This window comes from Xenopus tropicalis, chromosome 1 (assembly GCF_000004195.4).
Source record: "Xenopus tropicalis strain Nigerian chromosome 1, UCB_Xtro_10.0, whole genome shotgun sequence".
NCBI lineage: Eukaryota > Metazoa > Chordata > Amphibia > Anura > Pipidae > Xenopus > Xenopus tropicalis.
This window is the reverse complement of record NC_030677.2, coordinates 145,134,957-145,161,616: the sequence shown is the minus strand read 5'-3', so window position 1 is coordinate 145,161,616 and position 26,660 is coordinate 145,134,957. Positions and strand designations below refer to the sequence as shown.

General features: G+C 40.7%; 2 protein-coding genes across 3 annotated transcripts; one reads left to right on the top strand and one right to left on the bottom strand.

The window, feature by feature from the left end:
- Positions 1-890: 890 nt before the first annotated feature.
- On the bottom strand, positions 891-5,571 carry rita1 (RBPJ interacting and tubulin associated 1). Its single transcript, XM_004910625.4, has 3 exons — positions 5,301-5,571; positions 3,001-3,318; positions 891-1,929 (listed from the first exon to the last, which is right to left on the bottom strand). The coding sequence occupies exons 2-3, from the start codon at positions 3,276-3,278 to the stop codon at positions 1,512-1,514; spliced, it is 696 nt and encodes a 231-aa protein (XP_004910682.2). The 5' UTR covers positions 3,279-3,318; positions 5,301-5,571; the 3' UTR covers positions 891-1,511.
- Positions 4,639-26,080, top strand: ddx54 (DEAD-box helicase 54). 2 transcript variants are annotated; one of them, XM_018089863.2, is made up of 20 exons: positions 4,639-4,670; positions 8,588-8,702; positions 10,173-10,243; positions 15,822-16,010; positions 16,917-16,966; positions 17,317-17,358; positions 17,529-17,624; positions 17,874-17,995; positions 19,627-19,688; positions 19,768-19,899; positions 21,040-21,250; positions 21,372-21,506; positions 21,588-21,815; positions 22,095-22,168; positions 22,483-22,674; positions 22,762-22,904; positions 23,080-23,187; positions 23,814-23,918; positions 24,803-24,906; positions 25,226-26,080. In XM_018089863.2, the coding sequence occupies exons 1-20, from the start codon at positions 4,644-4,646 to the stop codon at positions 25,468-25,470; spliced, it is 2,451 nt and encodes an 816-aa protein (XP_017945352.1). In that variant the 5' UTR covers positions 4,639-4,643; the 3' UTR covers positions 25,471-26,080. The 2 variants fall into 2 exon arrangements, with proteins under 2 accessions (XP_017945352.1, XP_002934380.1); XM_002934334.5 differs by lacking the exon at positions 4,639-4,670 and adding an exon at positions 5,681-5,939.
- The last annotated feature ends 580 nt before the right edge of the window (positions 26,081-26,660 follow it).

The window sequence follows — 26,660 nt, the reverse complement described above, 5'->3', positions numbered from 1 at the left end:
GCATTTTGTGCTGTGTTTTTAAAAATTACCTTGACAGAGTACTTGTCAGTGCATTAACAGTGCAAATTCCCATAATCCACTGTGATTATCAGTAATTTATCAATCCCCATATGCACTGAATCACTGTATAGACATAATGACATAGGGCACCACTAATGACAAGGTACCATGCTCAATGAAAAGACCCAGTGACAGAGAATTGATGGTGCAATCTTTAAATCACAGCATATTTCAGCCACATGTGGTAGTTACCAGTGCATCTGCATTACAGTCAATACCCATAAACGAGTTAATGGTGTTTTTCAGACAACGCTAAAAAAAAATGCATTGTTTGGTATTTTTAAAGGAATACTGTCATGGAAAACGGGTTTTTTTTTTTTTTTTTAAACGCATCAGTTAAAATCTGTTTTTTAAAAACACAAACAGATTTTTATGTTTCATTTTGAAATTTCACATGGGGCTAGCCTTATTCTTCCTTTCCCAGGGTGCCACAACCATGTGACCTGTGCTTTAATAAACATCAGTCACACTTTACTACTGAGTTGCAAGTTGGAATGATTTCACCCCCCTCCCAGCAGAACAATGGGAAGGGAGCAAGATAGCAGCTTCCAGTAGATATCAGAATAGCACTAAATAGCAAGAAATACAAGTCCGGCTTGGGACTCCTCCAGTTACATGGGAGAAGAAGAAACAATAGGTTATCTGAAAGCAGTTCTAATGTGTAGCGCTGGCTCCTTCTAAAAGCTCAGAATCAGGCACAATGCACTGAGATGGCTGCCTACACACCAATATTGCAACTAAAAAAAAATAGATTTGTTGGTTCAAGAATAACATTTTAAATGGTGAATTATTTGCTATGCAAACAGTGTAATTTAGAAATAAAAAGTATACCATAAAATCATGACAGTATTCCTTTAAGCTCATCAGAAATGCATGTTTCCCATTTGGCCAATGCAATTCAAGAATTCAATGTGAATGCATTATTGGATTAATTATGCTGTCAAGGGAATTTTTTTAAAATGCAGGTAAAAATGCCACATGATACCTGGCATATTAACATGTGAATGTCTAAATATAAGTAATTTTGCAAGCAGCTAAAGCAATAAGCGAACCAAGGATATTAGCAGTGTTTTGTTTGTCACCTGGCCACTCACACCAGCAGAGATTTCTTGCTACTTAATATGTCAATGAGCATAAGAAATCCATAGAACCATAAAGTGACCCAGCAGAATTAGTGTCCCCAGATAAAAAACTCTACCTTAAAACAAAAGCAGAATGTAATTGTTCACTAGAGGAGTATGGCTGCCAGTCACCTCCTTATCAAATCTTCTTAACCAACAACCAAGTACTATCAGAATACTGATGCTGATCAAGTTTCTGCTTTTAATATATTCTTTCTGTAACGCCTAAATTCATACTCCCTGCTTACTGGCCTTGTGATACAAGTGTACCTGTTCCCTTTAATGGATGGCATTTAAAAGTTTAGAAGAAATTGCTATAATCTTCTAGTGTCATTTCCATGGAGGTCTCTCCTGTTTTTTAACTGAGGCTCTTCTGCCCGTCACCCTGCCAGAACAGCTTGCTGATCGCACAGTCTCTCTCTCAGGGGTGCTTTGTCTTGCACTGAATGGAGATGGGGAATAGCCACCAGAGTCCGAATCATTCTCAGGTGGTTTCCAAAAGGTTCCAAGTCCCTTGTAAGTTCCGAGGGAACTGTCTGAGATTTCAGGAGGATGCACAGCTCGCAAAGGACCTTGCTTAGCAGTCTGTGCTGAACTTTGTTGGACTGGTCGTGGTGAAGGACACCAGAGAAGGGGGCGGATTTTGATAGTGTCTTCTTTTTTTACCCAAGGCGCATCCCAGGTGCATTCCTCCACCTTTCCGCCAAACAAAGATTCATCACAATATGAAGGAGTGCGGCTCTTCACCCTTAACAGAATATTAGATTATTGTTAATCACAGAGGGTTCCCAGCATACCAATAACACAATACCATGTTCAATACAACAATATATATATATTGTCCCGATGGGGACCGAAACTTTACATTGGCTGTTCATGCTATTTTAAATACACGTTTTCACTTTTCTCACAAGAAGTCTCGGTGTTGCTGGTCTTTTTTTGTACTATTGGAACCCTTTACTGAGCACCCGAGGTATGATATGTAGCGGTGTGCCATCCTTTGTGCATCTATGTGTATATATGTATATATATATATATATATATATATATATATATATATATACATACACATCATGTAGAAGCAAGCTTTTTATTCTGAGCTGTTTGAGTAACCTATAACATTCTACTGCATTTATAAAAACATTACTGCTGGTGTACTTCAAATGTAATCTCATGATTAGCTGCAGTTATGGTTTGGAGCCGTGGTCTACAAAGAGAAAACTTTTCTCTAGTTTCTCTAAATAGAATATATTTATGTTTTTATTCTAGTGCTGCAAACTGCATATGCAGCAACAAAGCTTGGCCAAATGAGTTATGTATACTAAGGGGCACATTTACAAAATCACGAACGCTCCGAGCGTATTTTCGCCAAATTTTTTGGGCGTCCACACAACTTTTTCGTACGGCGCACGACTTTTTCGGACGGTTGCACGAAAAAATCGGAAAGGTTTTACCGTTGTTTACAATTGTTCGGTACGAAAATTTCGTGAATTTCGGATCGCCAATACGATATTATCGCGACTAATACGATTTTTTCGTAACCATTTTCGTGATATGTGTGATCTTCCGAAATTTTCGTTTCCAGTACGATTTTTTCCCATTCGTGATTCGGATTCGTGGATTAGTAAATATGCCCCTTAGTGTTAGAGGACAGGAAGTACAGATGTAAGTGGCATTTGTATCACATGCTCCATAAGAGTGACTTTAACATAAATATATATATTGATGTCTACAAAGCAGGACACTTAAAAGATTAGAGGAGAATATTAGAAACATCACTCCTTTTCAGGATCAATAATTAGCAACGGTCCAAAAGTACCTGTACTGAATCTTTTTCCTGGGAGTCCCTGGTGGAGTGCTTTTAGGCCTACAGCTTAAGGTGTTTTTGTTGTTTTGTATTTCTCCTGGGCTCCACAGAAGGGGTGTCTGACAAGGTGGTGCAGTGTTCCACTTTACAGTTTGATCCACTCTTACCCCAGAGGTACCAAACAGAGTCTCGTCAACATAGGAGTTGGCAGCTTTGAACCGGTAAGCGCTTCTGCTTTTGCGCTGTGGAAGTGCAGTGCGATGCCCAGTTATAGAGAGATCCAGAGACATTTCAGAAGCAGGCCTAAACTGATACTTGTTTAGATGTCTCCTAAAAATATAGAATAACTTAATAAATACAACATTTATTTAAACATACTATACAAAAAATGCATTGTTTTCATATACTAATAATGATCATCTATTTATGTTCACTTGTCTATATATCATATATATCCTGTATCATGTATAAGCAGATAAAAGACATAGACAGCAGAACATGCATTTTTATCCCAGAATTTAGGCATCGTTGTGATAGCAAAGGAGTGATGCTCTTGACGCAATTGCACTGTGGCTACCTTAAAAGGATTGTTCACCTCCAATGTCCAAATCTTATTAAACCACCAACAATGCTCTCTTTAGAAAATATCTTCAGTTGCAAATTTTTTGTTATCTTTCTATATGGAAAAGATTGTTCTATTAATGTGATCTGTTACATTTGTGAATGTTGTACAAAGGTGAACAACCCTTTTAATTGTATCTGATTTGGCAAAACTGACAGAACTTGCCATGTGCTTTGCAGCAAATTGGGAGCACTGCACAGAATTTTTCAAAGTCTACCTGGTGTTGTGATGCGTTTGCCCTATACTCCTACTGAAACTAAACTGTGGTGATTGATGTAGGGCACTGACAGGGCCAGATTTGGGCAAGGCCACAAAGACCCAGACCTAGGGTGGCATAAATTTAGGGGCGGCATTCCGGCCAGCCACATGTAGATGTTGCTCACATGTGGAGCACTAAGGACGGGACATGCAGAAAACTGCAGCTATTACCGTCCCCAGTGCTCCGTATGTAAGCTAAAAGGACGGGCATGCACGCAATCCTGTGGGGGGGGGGGAGGCTGGAGAATGGGGGCAGCCTATGGGCACCCTAATCAGAAATCCAGCACTAGGCACTGAGGGAGATCTAAAGCTACCGCTTGGTAGGCTACCCCTGTGTCAATAGGTACAGCAGCGCTCAGTTCTAAACGGAAGGCAGGAAGGGCCAAGTGTTGCCAAGCGTTACTAAAGTGCAAGGAGTGCATTTTGACACAAGTACCTTTAAAGGACAATGAAAGGTTAATATAAATTAAAAGTAAGTCTAAAGGCATTTTTTTTTAAGTACTTACTGCATATCTAAATTCCCAGATCCCTGCTTGCTTCTCTGAGATATGGTGCTGGCAGCCTACAGCAGTGTGAAGCCTACAGTGACATCTCTGAAATCTCTCTCCTTCCTATTCTCTGAGCATGTGTACAACCTAATCCTGTCTCCTGTTCTGAGCTACACATACCCACCAGCCAATCAGAAGCGGATCTGGCAGAGGGGAGGGGGGAGGGAATGAAACACATGTGCAGTATGAAGCAAGGAGGGAAAGGAAGGGAGAATACCTTTTTAGAGATGGCTGCCTGTTCTAGAAAATGTGAAGTAAGTGTGACTGAGTAAATATTTGATTAGGTGAGCCAAAAGTGTGGCGTTTTTACTAAACAATAGGAGGACTTTGGGCAGTATGCTTTTTAAATTTTGACTTGCATTCTCCTTTAATGAAAGTGGTTTTCCATGCAACTGACTGGGAGGGAAAGTGCAGGGACCGCAGCTGCACTTGCGGACTTACGTAAGCCCTATGAAGTACTTGCCTCCGCTGCCATTCCAGTTGGATGTTAGGTCTAATTGTGCAATTTAGCTTAACCATTTGACCAAAGCTGTAGCACACTACCCCATAAGCCTGACTAAATGTCAGTACAGGAAACTATAACTCAAAAAACAGCAATACAAATCAATACATGCAAATATTCTTTAAGCAACCTTGTCCAATCAAATGTTTTAATGCAGTCCTTGCCTTATAGGATTTTCAACCAATGCCAAACAACATTTGGCTAGAGTTCTGTCACACAAGTTGCAGTTTCTGAATACAAAACACTTGGCTAATCTCCAGAAAATAAAAGGCTACACTAGTGAACTGGGCGGGGAATTTTGAGAACTGAGTAGAAAATGAGTATGTATCAATGAATATAACCATAACTTTTAAAAATGTAACTTTATGACTTGAAGTATTACCTGATGGCAAAACGTTTATACCATTGGCATCATGTTAGGCACATGCAGTCGATAGACTTGCTGCAGGCAGCCTCTTTCAGCCGACGAGATGAGTGTATACATGCAGCTATACAGGCAGCTATACAGGCAGCTATACAGGCAGCTAGAGACAACTGTGTGTAACACGCTCTGCCCAGCTCCCATGGTAATGATACACATTACAACTCGGACTCACCCAAACCCGAGAGCAGGGACAGAGGTTACACAGTGTATCGCATTTCTGTATTTCAGCTCCTCATCCGTTTTGCAGTGCAGAAATGTGGCAGCAGAGAGCTGGCAACAGAAGTGCGATAGCAACACACCGTCCCCTGTTCACTGACACCAAGTGGTACATTCCAGGAAGTTGTACTCAATCCCTTCCGGGTGTCTGTGAGACACGTGGGGGATAGACGTGCTCGTACATTCAGAGGATCGCTGATGGTCTGGGGTTAAACTGAGCTATTTTAAAGACGATATAGATATAGTCTTAGAATTGCGGAAATGGCTCAGAAAAAACGTAAGGGACAGCGATCTCGGAAATGCTGTCAAAACCAAGAGAGCGACGAAAGCGACACAGTGGGATTTCGTGTCAAAGCTGCACCCCAAAAGGAGGATGGAGTAGTAAGTGCGAACTGGCAATTGTAGCTCGCATGTTCGAAATTAGTTTCTCAGGATTCAAGCAACTAAGTTACCATCTGTACTCAGAGTAATTTTGCAATTGAGTGCCGCAGAAATCTTTCAGGGCACTGTAGGGTTAATAGATTCTGTGAGGGGAAAGTGCTTTGTAGTTTTCTGGTGCTATATAAGTCACTGATATTATGTTTTACCGAGCAGTATTACTTGACAAAAGTCAACACCAGTATCACTTTTATTATCATGATATATATTTCAAGCTCATTTCTTTCCTAACCCCCTAAGCACAGGGTGCTGAGGAACTTCCAGTATATATTAATTGGAAAACTGAAACGTTAAAGTAGAGCTGGGCGGTATGACCAAAAATTTATACCACGGTATTTTTCAAAATTATATCGGTGTCACGGTATTTGACGGTATTTTTTTTTTCCCATGCATGATTAGGTGTTAACCCCATTTCCTAATAAATTAGAGAATAATTACTGCAGTATTGAAAATCAGAGTCAGGCAAGCGAAGGATCGGCAACAGAAAGTCGTAAGGTAAATCAGGCAGGCTTAGGGGCTGATTTACTTACCCACGAACGGGTCGAAATGAGTCCGATTGCGTTTTTTTCGTAATGATCAGTATTTTGCGATTTTTTCGGATTCTTTACGAATTTTTCGTTACCAATACGATTTGCGCGTAAAAACGCGAGTTTTTCGTAGCCATTACGAAAGTTGCGCATTTTTCGAAGCGTTAAAACTTACGCGAAAAGTTGCGCATTTTTCGTAGCGTTAAAACTTAAAAGGTGCAAAGTTTCGCGTAAGTTTTAACGCTAAGAAAAAAGCGCAACTTTTTGCGCAAGTTTTAACGCTACGAAAAATCGCCAGATTTTACGCAACTTTCGTAATGGCTACGAAAAACTCGCGTTTTTACGCGCAAATCGTATTGGTAACGAAAAATTCGTAAAGAATCCGAAAAAATCGCAAAACATACGAAAAAGTCGCAAAATGTTCGTTTTCAAGTCGGAACTTTTCCAATTCGGGTCGGATTCGTGGGTTAGTAAATCAGCCCCTTAGTTTCCCAGGCAAGGCCGCAGACAACATAGCACAGGAGGAGGCGTTTGATAGCTTTAAATACCCCCCCACGCATGCGCAGAACAGGCGCCGTCAGTGCGTCGCGGACGTGCACGCTTTGACATGTACATGCGCTTTGACGCACGCGCACCTATCGTTCCGCGGACAACGGGACGCGCGCGAGACCGGGCCGCATGGGTGAGTACCCTGACACCCCGGTATTGCGGTATCTGAAAAATTAATATAGTTTTAAAAAAAAAAAAACACCGGTATTCGGTATTAAACGGTATATCGCCCAGCCCTACGTTAAAGGCTGTTTGTATTTATTAAAAGTAGTATTTGTGTATCTCTTCCTGTCCTCTGCCCTGCTGGCTTGGACTAAAAACAATGCAGCAAACCTTATTACTGCCGACTTATTAACACACCAGTAAATAAGCATGTAAAGGGGGCGATTTTAGATCTTTCAAGATTGTACAACCCGCCACTAACCGTTCAGGGCTGAAACAGCAGATAAGGAGGTAGAAACAATAGGATTTCTACCTCCTTCTGCCGATTCAGCCCCGAAGACAAATTTTGCTCAGGCGCTTTCTATGGCGCCCGATCAAAATCTCAAAACCGGCCCGATCGGCGAGTCGACCGATATCAGCAGCCTTCTGCGATATCGGTCGACTCACCGACTTGCCATACACGCACCGAATATCGTACGAAACGAGGTTTCGTACAATATTATCTGTGCGTGTATGGCCAGCTTAAGTGTGAGAACTGGAGGATAGCTGCCATCTGAGTGTCGAACTGGGACCCCAGGGGCCCACCAGAAAACCTTAGACCCTAGGCCCACTTTCCAAACTATTTTTCCTCCTTTCCTGACACAACCTCTTTATTCTCCTAGTCTCTTTTATTTACATGCTAGCATCTATTCTTCCATCTATTTCTACTCTTTGTTCCGGTTCAGAAATAAGGAATGACCATGGAGTAGGTCCCTGGGCCCACCAAGAGTTTTCCTGGTATCCTGGTTGGCCAGTCCAAAACGTGCCAGGCGTGTGCGTGTTTGTTTCTGGGTGCACGCATGCACGCTGACAGTGAGGGGAGAGGGAGTGAGGCGCGTGTGCTAGTATAAGCTCAACACCCACGCTATCACCAAAAGGAAGTGGACTGTGGGGTTACGCGGCACAAAATAGGGGAGTAGAAGAGGCATGCGCCTAGCTCCCCTCCAGCATTGCACTCAGAAAATTGTGTTGAATTATTTTCTTTAATTAGGCAAATATGTATAGGCTTCACATACCCTTTTGTTTATTAGCTGTTTAATTCTAGAGAATACCTACTTTTAGGAATAAAACCAGGGCAAATGGAAGAATAAATATGTATTAAAAAAACCTTTACAGTATATTAACTGACTTAACTGTAAAATTAGGCATAAGATTTGTACTCTATGTATGCATATATGTTTTGGTATATATTAAATGTATATATGTGTGTATATACAAGTATTTATTGAACTATGCAATATTGCATAAGCTTTGCACATTTTATCTTAAGCATGCATGTTTTTTAGGATTGACATAGTTTTGCTTTAAATGCAGAAACTTCCAGCATTTCCCACTGCAGATGCAACTTCAGATACAGAACTGGACACCAGAGAAATGGTGCGAGCACAGAATAAGAAGAAAAAGAAATCTGGCGGGTTTCAGTCCATGGGTGTGTAATCAAAAATTTCTGTGTTTTAGCAAAAATGATAGTCATTAGAAAACACGTGAATGGATTGCAATATAATAATAGATTAAAGAGTCTAAGGATGTTTTATTTAAAGCCATATATTTTTACTGCTATAATCCTGAGTGTCTATATAAGGACTTTTTTAGACCAGCGAATTAGAGCAGTACAGTAGAACATTCAGTATATGTTAACTTTTTATTTTGTATACAAGGTTGGACTCTCTAATGACATTTAGTCTGAAGTAGCATCATCCAACAGTCTAAGTTTGGTCACAGCACAAATGTATAATGCAACATTTAGCAAAGAATTTAAGTTTTAATTCTCTCTATTAACTGCCTGCATAAATGAGCATTTTTGTCCCCCAAAAATGCTGTACTTGAAAAAAGCTATTAGTTGTAGTTTTACTTTGAAATATTAGCAGGTTAGGTTAGGAAAATGCATATTTGTGCAATCAAACTTTAGTCTCCCCCAGTTAATATTAAAATTCACTGTTCCTTTAAAGGGACAGTTTTATTAAACAGTTATTGTTTTTAGTAGTACATCAGAAATAATGACTTTTTTCTAGTTGCTTTCTATTTTTTATCATAATTTGTCTATGTTGAAAATCAGTTTTGCTACATTTTTCTTATTTGTACAACTCATTGATCTGTTACAGTATTTATCAGTATTAACAGTATTTATCATAACTACATTATTTGGTACATTTGTTTTTTGACAGGTAAATTACCCCAGGTAAATTACCTCTATACTGAGGGGCACATTTACTAACCCACGAACGGGCCGAATGCGTCCGATTGCGTTTTTTTCGTAATGATCGGTATTTTGCGATTTTTTCGGAAAATTGTCGCGACTTTTTCGTTACTAATACGATTTGTGCGAAAAAACGCGAGTTTTTCGTAGCCATTCCGAAAGTTGCGCAAAATCTGGCGATTTTTCGTAGCGTTTAAACTTGCGCAAAAAGTTGTGATTTTTTCGTAGCGTTATAACTTGCGCGAAACGTCGCACCTTTTAAGTTTTAACGCTACGAAAAAGGCGCAACTTTTCGCGCAAGTTTTAACGCTACGAAAAAATCGCCAGATTTTGCGCAACTTTCGGAATGGCTACGGAAAACTCGCGTTTTTACGCGCAAATCGTATTGGTAACGAAAAAGTCGCGACAATTTCCGAAAAGTCGTAAAGACGCCGAAAAAATCGCAAAAAAAACGAAAAAGTCGCAAAATGTTCGTTTTCAAATCGGAATTTTTCCAATTCGGTTCAGATTTGTGTCTTAGTAAATGTGCCCCTGAGTGTGACTTATCATATTAGTCATTTTAGCAGTACAATTCATACTACTGGTCATCTCTTGTGCTGTGGAAAGTATAAAGCTACCCAGCATGAGTGAGATATATCTGTGAGGAGAGACTGTATATGTTATTAAAATGAGTTGTCTGTAACATTATCATTCATGCTTTAGGTCTTAGTTACCCAGTCTTTAAAGGAGTGATGAAGAAAGGTTACAAGGTTCCTACTCCCATTCAGAGAAAGGTAAGAACTTCTAATGAAAGAGTGGTAAATATTTTGCAGAAGCATATTGTAAGGTGTGAACATATATGAACATTGTAAAAGTGAGAGGGATGTTTAATTATTACCTGTGTATAGGAAAACACTTTCTGACCAGTATCTGTTGGTTTCGTGAGTTAGAGGTAATTGTACATGAAGAAATAAGAGAATAGTTAGTTATTAGAGTGACAGGAAAAAGTGATTATTTCATTACCTCTTACCGCATTGCATTTGCTTAATAATGTTCTTTTCTCTTACATCCTGGGGGGCACAGGAACCATGGGGTTAAATCCCCTCCCATCTGAAGGCAGGGCACTTGCAATAATGAACTGTAATCCTATATAAGTCCTTCCTACCACCAGGTACTTTCATTTTTAATGTGTCCTCGCAAAGATCATGAGGTTGTACAGAGGCCTCTATGGAGGCCCTTAACAAGGAATTCTTCGGCTGGGGGATAGCCTCAGCAGCAGGGGTGGTACCTGAGGCAGCTGATGCCGATCTCAGAAAACTTCCAATGCGGTATTCTCACTAAGGTCTGGGTTTTTCAAAAACCACTTCTATGGAGCAGACTTTGTATGCGGGTCAAACAGGACCAGCAGACGCTCATAGGGTCTAGAAAGGGGGACATGAGGAGAGGATGGGGACGTGATGGTGGACCTTCTAAACCACCCCCTTAGGGCATGCACTGGGAGCTTCTGCTCAGTGCCTGGGGTAGTCTTCCAGAGCTTGACGCTCTGCGCCATTTTGTCTCCACTGACGCCATTCAGTCATGATCTCACTGCAACAGGAGAGCAGCTGATATCACTCCTCTCCTCTGTCCCTACCTCCTCCTCACCATCAGGTACTTAGTGCCAGCGTGACTCATAATAAAATGGCTGAGGGAACGGGGAATCTCTTTCTACTAGAGGTATAAAAGAAGCCGCAAATGGTACCTTTTTTTGCATGCGCCCAGTGCAAGTCAAAATTCAAGTCTGGGTAGAGAGACCCAGTGTGTGCAGCATGTGCTTCTGCATCACTACCAGAGTCTGTGGTCCCTGTACATAACCCTGCCTCATCTGCAACAGCAGGTTTGGGGGGGAAATAACTCCTCAGACTTTCCGTCTACCTCAGGCTCTGTGGCCTGGAATCCCTGACGCTCCAGCATGGAACATTTCCTGTCACAATCCCTTTCCTCATTAAAGAGTATACCACTCCTAGCCTCATCTTTGGACAGGCTTCTAGAGAGGCTTGATTCACTTGCTCCTCCCTAAAGATCACTCAAGCGCAAATCATCTGCGCCCATTGTCCAGGCAGCCTCATCAGTTTCTTCCTCAGACTCCGTGGAGGGACCCCTCAGTAAGGGAGACTTATCCCCCTCTAGGGGGAAGGGAAGAATCTTCCCCATCTGACCCAATCATTCCACAAGGGTGGTGACCTAAGCACAGCCGTTCTTGAAGTACTCAATATTGACAATTCCGCTTCCACGTCTAAGAAGCCTAAGGGGTTATTTCACAGAACTGCTGAATGCTCCATTTCCTTTCCTGTACATGACCAACTACAGACCATTGTCCAGGAAGAATGGAGTGTTCCAGAACATAAATTTCATGTCACCAAGAAATTTGCAAAGCTTTATTCCTTTCCCAAGGAGGAGGTGGAGAAGTGGAACACTGCCCCACTGGTGAATGCTCCAGTTTCTTGCCTTTTGAGACTGGTACGGCATTACCAGTCATGGACGCTTCAGTGTTTAAAGATGCAACTAACAGAAATTTAGAAGGTTTCCTCGGGGCAGAATTCTCATTCTCTGGTGTCGCCTTCAGACCCATTTTGGCTATTGCCTGGGTAGCCTGGTCAGAAAGACTTTTAACTGGTATACGGGAGGAAATGTCTATAGAGGACCTCAAGACTATTGCAATGCACATGCAGTAAGCTAGTTCTCTCCTCCTATGATGCTTCCCTGGATGCCCTCAATGTGGTGGCATGCTTCTCTGCTCAATCGGTGGCAGCACCTCGTGCTATGGCTACACCTCTGGTCTGCAGATTTCAGCTCCAAAAAGTCTCTCGCTATCCTTCAAGGGTTGAAAAAAAATCATATTGCTGGCCACTGTGGGCAATAGCACCCTATTACCTCAAACTAAATCTAGAAGTAACTCTTATGCTGAAAAGAAACCCAGATTCTTTCGGGTTCAGGGATTTCATAGCTACAAAGCATCCTCCCCCTCCTGAGAGGGGATGTTACTCCTCCAAGGGCAAGTCTGCCTGGTAGCCCATGAAGACCACAGCTAAATTCTCTAGCGACAAACAAATTTCAGCATGACTAGCTGGAGTTTCCTCCTGCAGACCTTCCAGTGGGTGGAAAGCGAAGACATTTTGCAGCAATTTAAGCAAGATACATAGACGACCCCTCAGTGATAGACACAATGACAACAGGGTACCATCTTGAATTTCATAACCTCCCTCTACCAAGATTCAATATGTCCAGGGTCTCAAAGGAACCTCGGAAGGGGGACTGCTATTCTTTACATTATAGACAATTTGATTTGGTCCGAAGTAGTGATTCCAGTTCCTCTATCCTAACAATTCACAGGTTTATATTCAAACCTGCTTGTGGTCTCCAAGAAGAATGGATCATTCTGACCAAAGCTCGATCTCAAAATATCAAAACAAGTGGATAGTTTATTGATGCTTCAGAAGCAAGTCGGTATGGCCCATTATTCAGAGTTCCTGCCAAGGCCTTCCCAAGCCATCATTTTTAGTTCACCGCTGTGCCTTTTGGGTTCTCAACAACCCCTCGCATATTTACCAAAATCATCCAAAGTCTACTATGGTGGCCAACCACCGAGTCCAAGGAGTCGCTATCACTCCATATTTGGACGACCTTCTTTTTAAGGAACTGTCAGTTCATCAAGCGAAAAAGGGACCTGGAATGAGCCATACAGATGCTGCAAAGTTTTGGCTGGATGCTCAACAGAGGCAATTCATCTCTAATCCCTGCCCAGAGGATGCCCTTTCTGGGTTTCATATTCAACACTCTTCATGGAAAAAGTTTTCCTTCAGGGGGAGAAGGTACAGGAACTAAGCTCCCTTGTTTGGGACCTCAGGTCATCACAGAAGCCTACTATGTATTTCTGCATGAAGGTGCCGGGGATGATGGTATCATCAACAGAAGTCATTCCCTTTGCTCAATTTAGACCCCTGCAGAGGAACATATAGTCAGCGTGGAGGAGACACAAATGTCTTACTCAAAGAATCAGTCTAGCAGCTACAACCTTGTGATCCCTAACATGGTGGATCAATTCAACGCATCTGCCTCAGGTCCGGTCCTTTGTGGAACCAGCATGGTAGGTGATAACAACAGATACCTGTTCTGTTGGGCTGGGGTAAAATTCAGGACCCAGACAGTCCAGGGCCTCTGGTCCGCTTTGGAATGAAAACTCCCAATAAATATCCTGGAGATTAGGGCAATCCACAGAGCAGTAACCCACTAAATTCCATGAAGAAAAGGCGGTCTTGCGGATGGTGCCATCCTTCTTCCCAAGGTGGTATCAGCCTTTCACTTAAATAAGAAGATTGTTATCCCTTTTTTTTCGCAGAATCCCAAGGAAGTTAAAGTAGAACGAAAGGCTAATAAAGAGTTAATCTCAAGCTGCAGGCATACTTTCAGTTCTCTCAATAGTGCCCTTAAGTCTCCCAATATTTCACCTGTTCAGATGATCAGAAGCCAAACAGGAAGGAAAAACACTGAGCTGTGTAAAAGAAAAGTTCCCATAATGCCTTGCTCCTGCACAGAGACCCAGACCGGTGTACATGCTTAGTTTGTAAGACTATGAGTCAGCTTCCTGCTGATTGACTCAGATCCACATTCCTAAGGGGGGAGTTCTTAGCATTTTTGAGGGAGGGGGGAACAGGAGAGGGGAGAGAGGAAAGAGCTGCGTGGGTTTCCTAAGTTTTCATTTTCGTTCTTGTTAACGTAACTGAAGTACCTGGTGGTAGGATGGACTTCTATAGGGGGAGTATCACAGTTCTTTATTGCAAGTGTCCTGCCTCCTGATTGGAGGGAATTTAACCCCATGATTCCTCTGTTCCCCACAGAACTAGAGAGACAAGGATTTAATGGTACAGGTATTGGACCCCTTATCCGGAAACCCGCTAACCAGAAAGCTCCAAATTACGGAAAGCCCGTCTCCCATAGGCTCCATTTTAATCAAATAATTCAGAATTTTAAAACTGATTTCCTTTTTCTCTGTAGTAATAAAACAGTACCTTGTAATTGATCCTAACTAATATATAACAAACCCTTATTGGATGCAGAACAATCCTGTTGGGTTTAATTAATCTTTTATTGATTTTTTAGTAAAGGTATGGAGATCCAAATTATGGAAAGACCCCTTATCTGGAATACCCTTGGTCCCGAGCATTCTGGATAACCGGTCCTATACCTGTACTTGAAGAATTCCCCCCCCCCCCCTTTTTTTTTAACTGAATGGGCATCTATGAACATGAATTTAAAAAAAAAAAGCATAAAAAATATAACAGTTCAACTGGTGAACTATTTTTTTTCTGTCCTGTACATTAACAGAAGTCCCATGTTTATTCCAGTTTTAGTCTTTTGAGTCTGTAGGCATATTGTACCATGTACCAAAACAAACTTTAAGAAATGTATCCACCAGCACTTTACTAGTGCCACCAAGTATTAAGAAGGTGCTTCAACCCAGAAATCCACTGGTCTTATTTTGTGTTTATCATAGGTTGTGACTAAGTGTGCAATGAATCATGCAGGTTTCTGGTTGGTAGTATGCGCATAATCCTTGGTGGTGCCAATAAACTGATGACAAATCCAGGGACAAGTGCAGGCCTTCTTTTTTACAATATACTGGAAATAATAAAAAAAAAATGCAAATATGAATGCATATGTTGTGTTTAAGGCTATACCATCCTATTAAAGGTAAACTTAAGTGAAATAAGGCCTTTATAAGGTGAAGACTAATACAAACCAAATAGGCAATTGGTTATTTAAATCTGCACCAAAACCAAAAAGTTAAAAAATATGAACTTTATTACATTCCAGTAAATAAACCCCATGTACAAAGCCTAACGCGTTTTGTGCTTACCCAGCACTTAATCATAGAGCCTAGCATGAAACATGTTAGGCTTTGTACATGTGGTTTATTTTAATGGAATGTAATAAAGTTCATATTTTTTTAACATTTTGCGGATTTATATTTAGCCATTGTTCCCCTCTTTGGCCACTAGAGGGTTTAATTTGCACCTATAATATTTTGGATTTATATATACAGCAATAACTGTCCCAAATTCTGGCTTTTGAAGCAAATAAATTGGTTATTTAAGCCACATCTATGGCCGACCAAGCTTTATAATTATGAAACCATGTAATCTCCAGCATGTAACCCTTACTAAAGTTGCATAACACTACAGCATACATTTAGACAGGCAGTTGTCTGGATATCTTTGGTCATATAATATATAAAAAAAAGACATACAGTGGTTAGAGGCTAACCATACAGCAGTAGGATTCAGCTAAAGAAAGTGAAAAGAGACTCTTTTATAATACTTTCTACACCTACAGGTGATTCCAGTCATTCTTGATGGCAAGGATGTGGTAGCAATGGCTAGAACGGGCAGTGGAAAGACTGCCTGTTTCCTTATCCCTATGTTTGAGAAGTTAAAGGCTCACAGTGCCCAAACAGGAGTTCGTGGGCTTATCCTTTCACCAACTAGAGAGCTGGCCTTGCAGACTCTGAAATTCACAAAGGAGGTAATGAATCTTTTTAAGAAAAGCAAGTGCTGTGGTAGTGTACCTCTACTACCTGCCTGAAATCTTGCCACTGAGAACACTGATTCTACTATGCCCTCTAAACTGTATTTGCATTATTCTGCACCAGGTTATGTTACCTTATTTATCTTCTGCTTGCACAAAATACTGAAGTGCATATCCTAATCCAGGGTTGTCTGCTTACTGCTCTACTCCACCCTAGCACACAACCTGCTCCAGAATGAACCTGTACTGGAGCTGGGGTGGCAGGAGATTTTACCAGCTCTTTGAATCTCTCCAGTGCAGATACATACCACCCCTAAAATCTTACTGCCCTATGCTCTGGCCTTTCTGGCTTTCCTACAAATCCTGTATTCTGGCACTACATCTCTCTGCCCAAACTCTGGTACTGCCCCCTGCATATAGATTTTTGGTTTCTATCTCTGAAGTGCTTTGTCTCTGATTCAATAGCAGTGCCACCTAATCTTAAATATTCGTGCCACTTTTGTGGCCCTCCAAGCAGTTTTATGGCCCTCAGTATGCTCAAGCTCTCAAAAGACTTCTTTTTATTAAGTTATGTAAAAATATGGAGAGCACTGCCAAAAGCACATCTAGTTTTATATTGCAAGCCTGCACCTGCACATTGATTTATTCATGATTGATTTTATTCAGTTCATTGCTTCTTTAACCACTCTGTAGCTCCTCTCTCTAATGCTTTGATTCTAGATCCTTCCTTCTTTGCAGCTCTCCCTGTAGTTTCTTAAAATCCCCAATCTCTCTATGCTTACCTAAGCCCCTCACTCCAGATCTACTTCCTGCACCTTCTCTATTGTTTGCATCTCTGCAGCTTTTCAGCAGATGTTTGGTATGGCTGTCTTCAGGTTTGTTCTTCTCTGTTTTTTATTACAGCTTGGTAAATTCACTGGTCTGAAGACTGCTCTGATTTTAGGTGGTGACAAGTAAGTTACAATAGTTTATCATGATAAGCTTTTTGGCAACTTTGCTTTTTTTTTTTAATTACGTCTCAATAACCTGTTTTTTTTTTATTAGGATTCTCAAAAAAAATTCTAACAACAAATGCCAGATAATGCTGGAAATTGCTATATACCAGCCACTAAAGAGCAAATGGTTCAGAGTTACTGCACCAACAACCAAAAAAAAATAACTCTCAAGATTTGGCTTGCGTGTTTTATTTATTTTTTTTAATCACAGCTCTAGTGTCTGAAAGTGGAGGGATTCAATATCCAGTAGTGTTCATCTGAACTGCAGGCTAATCATTGTCTTTCTTTCTCTCTTTCTTTACATAAAGAATGGAAGATCAGTTTGCTGCTCTGCATGAAAATCCAGATATGTAAGTGAGAAATTCTTCTGTGTAAATATAAAACTTCTATCTGAAATACCCTTTAAAATATTGTAACGATGCCAGCCCTGGTCACAAATTTACATCACTGTCACCACCACTGATTTTTAGCGTGATGCCGTTTTCTTTTGCTACCCATTGACTTATTTCCTGTTTTATAGAATTATTGCCACTCCTGGTCGACTGATGCATGTGGCAATTGAGATGAACCTGAAACTTCGCACTGTGGAATATGTGGTGTTTGACGAAGCTGACAGGTCAGTTATTTACCTTCTGTTTTCCTTCTGAACAATGTTCCCTTTAGTTCCTTCTTGGCTATGTGCACAAAAAGAATTATTTTGTTTGTGCATTTTTTAAAAATTCTCTGTGTGTACCACAATTTGTTTGTGTGCTGGCCTCAAAATTCATGTGCGCGCACACAGCTTGGAGGGAACATTGCTTCTGAACATATTTAGGTTGAGCTAAATCTTTCTTCACTCATTTTCTCCTTGATCACCATGCCACAGACTCTTTGAGATGGGATTTGCAGAGCAGCTGCAAGAGATAATCTCTCGACTACCAGAGACACGCCAGACACTCCTTTTTTCCGCCACTCTGCCCAAGATGCTTCTAGAGTTTGCCCGAGCTGGTAATTGTCTGCACTTGTGGGTAGTCAACTGGTTTGCGGGGATGGTGTATTGTGAAAGAATATAAATTTGCAGGGGTTAAATAATCTATTTAATTAAATGTGTGTATATTCATAAGTATATGTATATATACATATAGTAGGTGTAACAGCTTGCCTCGGTTCAGGTAAAAAAGTTTATGTAATAGCAGTATCACCTTCATCGGGATTATGTGCAAAAAAACAGCATCATATATAATATACGCAAACCATAGATAAAGTTGATGTAAGGGATCATTAATCAAAATAGCTACCTGTAAAGTTTGTGCTGCATAAAGTCTCTTCTCTGTTCCAGCCACGGGACTTATATTGCTGGAAGGGGCAGGCAGTGCTTACTACAGTACTATGCACGCCCCTTTATTTGCCGATTGCCTGAATCACACACAGATATAAAAAAGAATTGTGCATGTGCAGTAGCAATCTATGCCTGCACTTCCTCAGCTCTTTACTCCACTGCTTGAAATGTCAGAAGAATGACGTGAACAGGGCCAGGGTGTCAGCAAACCCCCTGGTTTGGGCAGAGAAGAGAGACCTAGAGATCTATGCAGCACTACCTTTACAAGTAGCTATTTTGAAAATGATGTATTTTTTTTCTAATTTATTGCAAATATGGTTTAAATGACTGTATCTATTTATATTTCTAAACTGTAAAAAGGGTGAACCACCACTTTAAACTACCTCAACCTCTAAATGTCTAACAGTCTCTAACAAATTACTTTCCCACTCCTTTATGCAGTTGGATATTTGACAGGTTTCTTGCACACACTGTACATTTTGAATCCCCCCACAGCAGCTAGATGGGGTCTAAATCTGGCCTTTAACTTGGTCATTCCACAAACCTTTTTTTTTTTTTTGCCAGTCATTTTTTATTGGATTTTATTTAGGATCATTGTCTTTCATCTCATATCAACCTATGGGATTTTTAGAAGAATATTTATCAAATGGTAACTTTCACTCATTGATAAATACGCTTCTAAATATCCCATAGGAATAATTAGGACATGGAGTTTTTATGTATTAAGCTCTAAACTCACATTTTGCTAAATCTGCGCCAGAGGGCTGTGGCACAAAAGGCTTATTCTCAGCAAGCAGATATCTACTATATCTATCTATTTTTGGCTGATATCTACCGCGTTTGCTTGCACCCATGGGGATGCAGTGCATCTAGGTGTAGGCTCTTTTTAGAGTGAACGGGCTGATCCTCAGCAAGTGGTTTTCCACAACCCTGTGTGGCATAGACCTAAATATTTGAGGTTAAAATAAGACCAATTCCTTCAAGATGCTTTCTAATGATCTAATTGTTTGCATTTGATCTTGTGCAAATTTTAGCTGGTGATAAATGTAGAGGTGTACTTACTTTTTTCACAGATGCCATTTATGTTATTTAAATTACTCAAAGGGTGCATATTTGTTACATTATATCACCAACATTAATATTGTTGAAATAAAGATCAAGTATCTGTATGTTGAAAAAGTTAAAAATTGACATAGGGTGTACCTATATAAAAATTGTTATGTCCCTGCTGCTAGCCATAGGGTGTTCTTTTTTTTTAAACTACTGTAGGAATGTAATTTTTTTCTGTCTTCACCCATAGGCCTTACTGAGCCTGTCTTAATACGTTTGGATGTTGATACAAAGCTGAGTGACCAGCTGAAGGTAATAGTCCTGTAATGACAAGTTGTGGTAAGTTTTCTTGTGGAGCTGGAAGTAATTTCTTTCTTTTTGCCTGACCTAGTTGTCCTTCTTCAATGTGCGAGTAGAGGACAAACCTGCTGTGCTTCTGCATCTCCTGCGCTGTGTTGTAAAGCCTCAAGAACAAACAGTCATTTTTGTTGCCACTAAGCACCATGCAGAATACCTGAGAGAGGTAAGATTAGGAAACTGGTGCTGAGATTATACACACACTGGGCTTTATTCACCCATAAGAGAGTGGGGCAGGCATTGGCGGCAGCAGCCCCAATGCCGCCCCCTTTCACACTTACCTCATTTGCATCAGAGCAGGTAAATGAAGGGCTGCATCGCTAGTGTAAAATTTTGCTTTTTATAGCACAAAATTGGAAATTTGGCTCTTAAAGTATGGATAGCCTGCTACACACTGCCTCTTCTCATGTTGCCTTATGGCAGGAGTGCCCTGGGGGCAGGGAACAGAATATGGCCACAAATGAAATATTGTCTGTATTTTGCCACACACCCTCATATTTTGAAACATTTAAGTGTATTTAAAGGAAAACAGTATATCAGGCACCCCCCCCCCCCTTTCCCCACACAGTTGTTTTTTTCCCCTCCCACTCCGGTTTTCCTTTACAAGAGAAATACACCCATCTGGAGGTCTGTGCCACACTCCCACCTTACTTTTGTTTCCCAGGCATCTGTTGCCTAAACTTCAAGCGAAGACAGGCAGGGTGATTATTTACCACATTTTTTCAAAAACCCACTTGCGACTAACCTCAATGCATAAATATACAAGTTGCTGCGACCCCGCACCATTACATTTAAGCATGGAGTGCCTGGAAAAAGCAGGTATTATAGTGGTGTGGAGGTTAGGGATGCACCGAATTCAGTTTTTTGGGTTCGGCCGAACCCCCAAATCCACTGTCAGGGATTCGGGTTAATACCTAACCAAATCCTGATTAGCATATGCATTTGACTGTGGCTCACGAGCAGTAAAGGTTGGGGACCCCTGTTATAGACTGTGATGGCTTAGAGAAAGTCATTGCAAGTGTCAGGGTTGATGCTGTTAAATAGCCAAAATAGACTCTGTGTTTTCTGAAAGGCCACTACATGTGGCAGGTAGGGAAAACCCAACACTATCCATCCCAGAGGGGACTGACGCACAGAATATGGGTCATAGTTTATTAGTGTTTAGTGCTTTTTGTGTAATCGCATACTATATATATATATATATATATATATATATATATATATATATATAAAATATTTTTATGCTGTTTGGGCCTTACTTTTGTTTCTTTTTTGTCTCGCTTTTGCTGTTTTCCTGAATTTCTAGTTGCTGGACATGCAGGGAATTCCATGCTCTCACATATACAGTGCTCTGGATCAGACAGCCAGGAAGATAAACCTGGGCCTTTTTTTGCATGGGAAGGTGCGTGCACTGCTTGTCACAGATGTGGCTGCTCGAGGTATTGACATACCAATGTTAGACAACGTCATAAACTACAACTTCCCTCCGAAAGCCAAGCTTTTCCTGCATCGTGTTGGTAAGGAATCTTTTGTTTATCATGTAATGGTGGGACTTGTATAGTATTGCTGTAGGGCCATAGATTGGCCATCCTTAGTCCTGCAATGCTTAATTAACATCACTTGTCTTTCCATAACTAGGGCGTGTGGCAAGAGCAGGGCGAAGTGGGACTGCTTACTCTCTTATTGCTCCTGATGAAATTCCCTATGTGTATGATCTCCATCTCTTTCTTGGGCGGCCGCTTAAACTGGCAACAGCACAAATGATGGAGACAGGTACTTGTGAATATGAAACGTGAATATGAATCTAAATCTAAAAAAGCAGAAAAAAAACACATACATTTTACATTCCAACAGGAGCAGACACAGATGGGGTACTGGGGCGAGTACCACAGAGTCTGATTGATGATGAAGATGCCTTGCTTATTACGGATCGTGAGCGATCGCTGGAGCTGCAGAACTTGCACAACGTGGCAGAGAATGCCTACAAACAGTACATTAAATCCAGGCCAACTCCCTCTCCCGAGTCCATCAAACGAGTCAAGGATGCTAACTATAACCTGTTGGGGGTTCACCCACTCTTTTGTGAGTGCTTGTGTTATTGTCATTTTTTTTAATATACTATTGCAGTGTCTCTTCTTTCTCTGACTCTTACACTATGTTTTCTTTATCCTTCCTTCATGTTCTTCCTTGTATTCACTTTTCTTTAACATGCTGTGGTAGACTTGAGCTAGGGATTCTCTCTCCCTTTGGTTTCTTTAAAGCCCATCAGTGCCATTTTTAAATAGTTTGTGTTGCCTTTTAAGCTACATGATGATCTTTGCTACTTTTACTCTTTGGTCTAAAGCGCTTTTCTCCTTTCAGGGTCTCAGCTTGGTGAAGAAGAGATGCAGAGGCTGAAGTTTGTGGATGGCATCAAATCTTACAAATCTAAAGCAGTACGTAAAATATAATTGTTATCCTTGCCTATTTTTCTGTTAGTAAATAATGTGAATAAAGTACCCCCTACCAAGGAGTCCCATGATAATATAAAAGCACAGGGCTAAAGGATGACTTATATTATCCTCATATTTTACAACAGGGATGCATTATTTTTTTATAATACACAAGTTTCAGTGAGTCATGTGACAGAAATGACATCACTGAGCACCTTTCATAGTATATAATTTACAGAATATTCATGGCTCTTGTGTATTTTAGTAAATTTAACTTTACTATGTGTTTAAAAATCCTTCCTCTGTACACCCATCAGACCATATTTGAAATTAACGCTACTAATAAAACCAATGCAAGTGAAGTTATGCGAGCCAAGAGAAGTCATGATGGGAAGGTCATCGCTAAGTTCCAGCGCCTGCAGGAGGAGAAAAGTGCAACAGTGCAGACTTTGACCAGTGGCATCTCCAGCCTTAGCTGCAAACAAGAGAGTGATGAGGAGAACATGGAGGTATCCTAGTAGCTTTTCTGCTCAGCTTATCTCTGAATATTGCAAAAAAAAAAAAAAATAGCTTATTTTTTTGTCTTTTCATAACAGGGAGTATTTTCGCAAGTGCTTGGAAAAAGGAAAATTACTGACAAAGATGAAGCTGAAGGCAACAAGAAAAGGAAAGCAGGAACTTCTCATGACACTGACTATTACATCCCATACAGACCAAAGGATTTTGAGAGTGAGAGGGGGTAAGACAGGTTAGGATTAATGATTAGGGTGCTTTGGAAGAAACAGTTGAGAAGTTAGGCCAAAATTCTGTGAAGATACATTTATAGCTTGGTTTCTTTAGGTCACTGATGTGTGGATATATTAGAATTATCAAGAATGTTGTATTAACCAAACATTTGCCTTTCACTCTCCCAGGCTCAGCATTGGGGCCAGCAGCTTTGAGCAGGCAGCTGCAGGGGCTGTGTTGGACCTATTGGGAGACCAGACGGAAGATCTCAGGAAGAACAAACAAGTCATGAAGTGGTAAGTGAGACCAGATCAGGACATTTTGTCCTTCTTCATTGCATTTTTGGAGTGTGGGGGGGCTTGAAATTTCTTCCACCAATTAGTTTAAACAAGGAATGATGGCTTTCCAGTTTCAGTAATCTCTCAGCCTGCTGAAATGAATAATGCACAAAAGCATTCATTGCATTGAGAATCCTAGAAATTACTGCCAGCTTAGAAGTGGCAGTAGTTCCAGGGTTGCATTAGTAGGTTATGTCAGTAAGTGCTACTGACTGCCTCAAGCAACTGCCATTATTATTATTACATCTAAAGTAACCCCTACAATGAAAATGTCTACCGCAATTTGTGTGCAATTCACAGAACATATGCATCGGATGCAGTTACAATGGATGCATCTTAGTGAGTGGCCACATTAATGCTGAAATTCTGAGCAAATACACTGAATTGTGGGTAAAAAAAAATGCCAATTTGCGTCTGATTTTAACCTTGGCGCCATAGGCTGCCCTTCTATGTGCATGGCTGCTTCGTAAGGTATGCCGTCATCATTTATATGCACGCCATATTAAAGTTGGTTTATGATAAGGCCCTGTTTTGCAAGATTAATGAATTGACACAGTTGCCTTACTGCTTTATTTCTTTTTTAGGGATAGAAAGAAAAAAAAGTTTGTGGGAACAGGTGGACCAGAAGATAAAAAGAAAATTAAGACTGAGAGTGGACGACTCATTAGTAGCTCCTATAAAAAAAACCTGTATCCTTCTTCATATTTCTTGCCTACATGTTGCCAAGCATATGTTGATTTTTTTTTAATTCATATGTAAGGATATGGTATTTTGCCTAAAAAAACAAGAAATTTAGTGACAATACCCAGTGTCTTTATTTATATTTATCCTTTGTGTCTTAAGCTGGCCATACACGTGGCGATCCGACGATGTTTCGTACGACCATCGGTCGCACGAAACATCGTCAGATCCGCCACACACCATTCAGGGCTGAATCGGCAGGTAAGGAGGTAGAAACAATAGGATTTCTACCTCCTTCTGCCGATTCAGCTCTGAAGGGAGAATTTTGGTCAGGCGCCTTCTATGGCGCCCGATCAAAATTTTCTAACCTGGCCGATCGACGAGCCGACCGATTTCAGCAGCTTCCTGCGACATCGGTCGGCTCGCTGACATACCATACACGCACCGATTATCGTACGAAACGAGGTTTCGTACGATAATATCGGTGCGTGTATGGCCACCTTTATCCTAACTGCAGTTGGCCTGGCTGCCTTTCTTTCTCCTAAACTGGCAAAGCCGGGGTTTAAATGACTTTCAGAGGTCCCAAGGAGTTAGACAGGTCTGTTAATGAGCTACCTTCTGCCACATTTCAAAAGCCAGACCCACCAGGGCAGGGCACCGAAATACAAATATTTATTGGGGCAACTTCAAAATGTTCTCCACTGGTGTAGAAGATGTCTGTGTGGTAGGGTCCTTAACGTATGTTGATGTTGTATATTGCCTATAAAGTTCATTCCTTTTGTCCTACTTGGTTCAGCTGCAGGGCTAGGCATGTATGAGAGGGAACTGTGGATAAAATCTATACTGGCCGGCCTGCATGCATGCAGTGCTTTTTCCTCAACTCTGCATATAGATATGAAGGCTGGAAGAAGAAATACAAGATTGATGACCAAGATTCTGAGGAAGAGGACGAGGAAAGAGATCAGAGGGCAGCTGCGGGGCGCAGGAAAGGGCGAGGTAAGAGAACATCTCTTATTGGTAATAAAATACAAATGTGTATATGTGACATTTTACAACAGTGCAGGACACATGCTGAATTACAGTAGGAAGGAGCAGTTTATGCTCTACTATATTTACAAAGCCTAGGTAATTCCTATTGCTTAGAATTTTTCCAACAGATAACTCAGCTTCACCCTACAGATAAAAGGCTGTTCACACACACAAACACGTATGTGCCTTTTGTAATAATGGAAGGGACAAAAATGTTCCATGTCCATAAGTGCTTGCTACCAGATGTTTTTGTAACAAGAATGTACTTTCTTGCACTTTACCATAGGTGGGCGTGGCCCCCAAAGAAGCTCTCATTCAAGTTTAGGGCCACAGGGGAAAGCCAAATCAGAGCTGCGTAGCAAACAGCAAATCCTCAAGACGAGAAAGGCACAAGCTAAACAGAACTTCTTGCAAAAAGGCGGTTTGAAGAAGATGAAAAACAAGACAAGACACCTAGCCAATCATATGAAGAAATCTGCTTTTGGAAGAGGGAAAAGCCAAGGTTTCAAGAAAGGAAAATCAAGAAAATAAGCCACGTGACTGAGGGCTATGGAAACAGACTGCTACAAATTGCTAACAACCTCCTCCTTTCCTGTTTGATTTTGTTCATAAAGCCTCGACTTTAGACAGGAAGGCAGTGGGTGTATATTTTGTGTGAGTCACTCTTTCCCTAATAGGGAATTGGCTGACAGATGAGGCTGCTTCTTGCATCATAAGTTCCTACAAAATTCCTAAAAGTCACATTTTAGCAATCCTAAACATTACCCAATTTAATATCCCCTGGAGAAGACATTTAAAACCTCCAAATCTTGTTGAAGGACATGTTGCTATCCTTTTTTTTTTTTTTTTTTTTTAGAAAACCAATATTTTATATGGTGTAGGAACATGTTATTCTTACTTTATTATAACTGGCATGTGGCAATTTCAGCTTTAAATCAAGGAACTCAATGAAACTCTTTAATACAGCAAAACCAGACCGTCTAAACTGCAATGTTACTTGTAACAGCCAAGATTCTAATACTGATATGAAAACAAGAAGATGCCTCCATGAGGCTTTGTTTTTCCAAATATTCAGCAAGACTGATACTTCAAAAAAAAAAAAAAAAAAATAGGACAACACATTAAATATGCCTAAAGCACCCTTTAGACTGTTGGACTTTTTTTTTTGGTCCTGGTTATTGTTCTGCAGTATTTACATACTTACTACATATGTAAAAGGCCAGAAATCTATATAATTTGTTTTTTTCTACATATTTATTTTAGAATGGTGTTTCAAAACTAGGCTAAGCCATCTTTTAATATGCACATTTTCTTGATGTGGCGCAACTTTCTTTACTCATGATTTTCTAGGCCAGGGATCCCCAACCTTTTATACCTGTGAGCCACATTTAAATGGAAAAAGTGTTGGGGAGCACAAGCATGAAAAATGTTCCTGCGGTGCCAATAAGAGCTATAATTGGCTACTTAATAGCCCCTATGTTGACTGGGCAGCCTACAAAAGGCTCTGTTTGGCATTATACTTGGTTTTTATGCAACCAAAACTTGCTCAAAATCCAGGAATTCAAAAATGAGCAGCTGCTTTGAGGCCACTGAGAGCAACATCCAAAGGGTTGGAGAGCAACATGTTGCTCACGAGCCACTGGTTGGGTTGGGGATCACTGTTCTGGGCACTTACATAGTTAGTTTAAGTTAGAGATTATAGATATGTAACTTTAAAGAGG

Coding starts and splice junctions, on each gene's coding strand:
- rita1 (XM_004910625.4), bottom strand. CDS start 3,278: ATGTCTCTGGATCTCTCTATAACTGGGCATCGCACTGCACTTCCACAG. Junction 1,930..3,000: donor AGGAAAAAGATTCAGTACAG/GTACTTTTGGAC, acceptor TATTCTGTTAAG/GGTGAAGAGCCGCACTCCTT.
- ddx54 (XM_002934334.5), top strand. CDS start 5,820: ATGGCTCAGAAAAAACGTAAGGGACAGCGATCTCGGAAATGCTGTCAA. Junction 17,625..17,873: donor GTGTTTGACGAAGCTGACAG/GTCAGTTATTTA, acceptor ACCATGCCACAG/ACTCTTTGAGATGGGATTTG. Junction 21,816..22,094: donor GGGGGTTCACCCACTCTTTT/GTGAGTGCTTGT, acceptor TTCTCCTTTCAG/GGTCTCAGCTTGGTGAAGAA.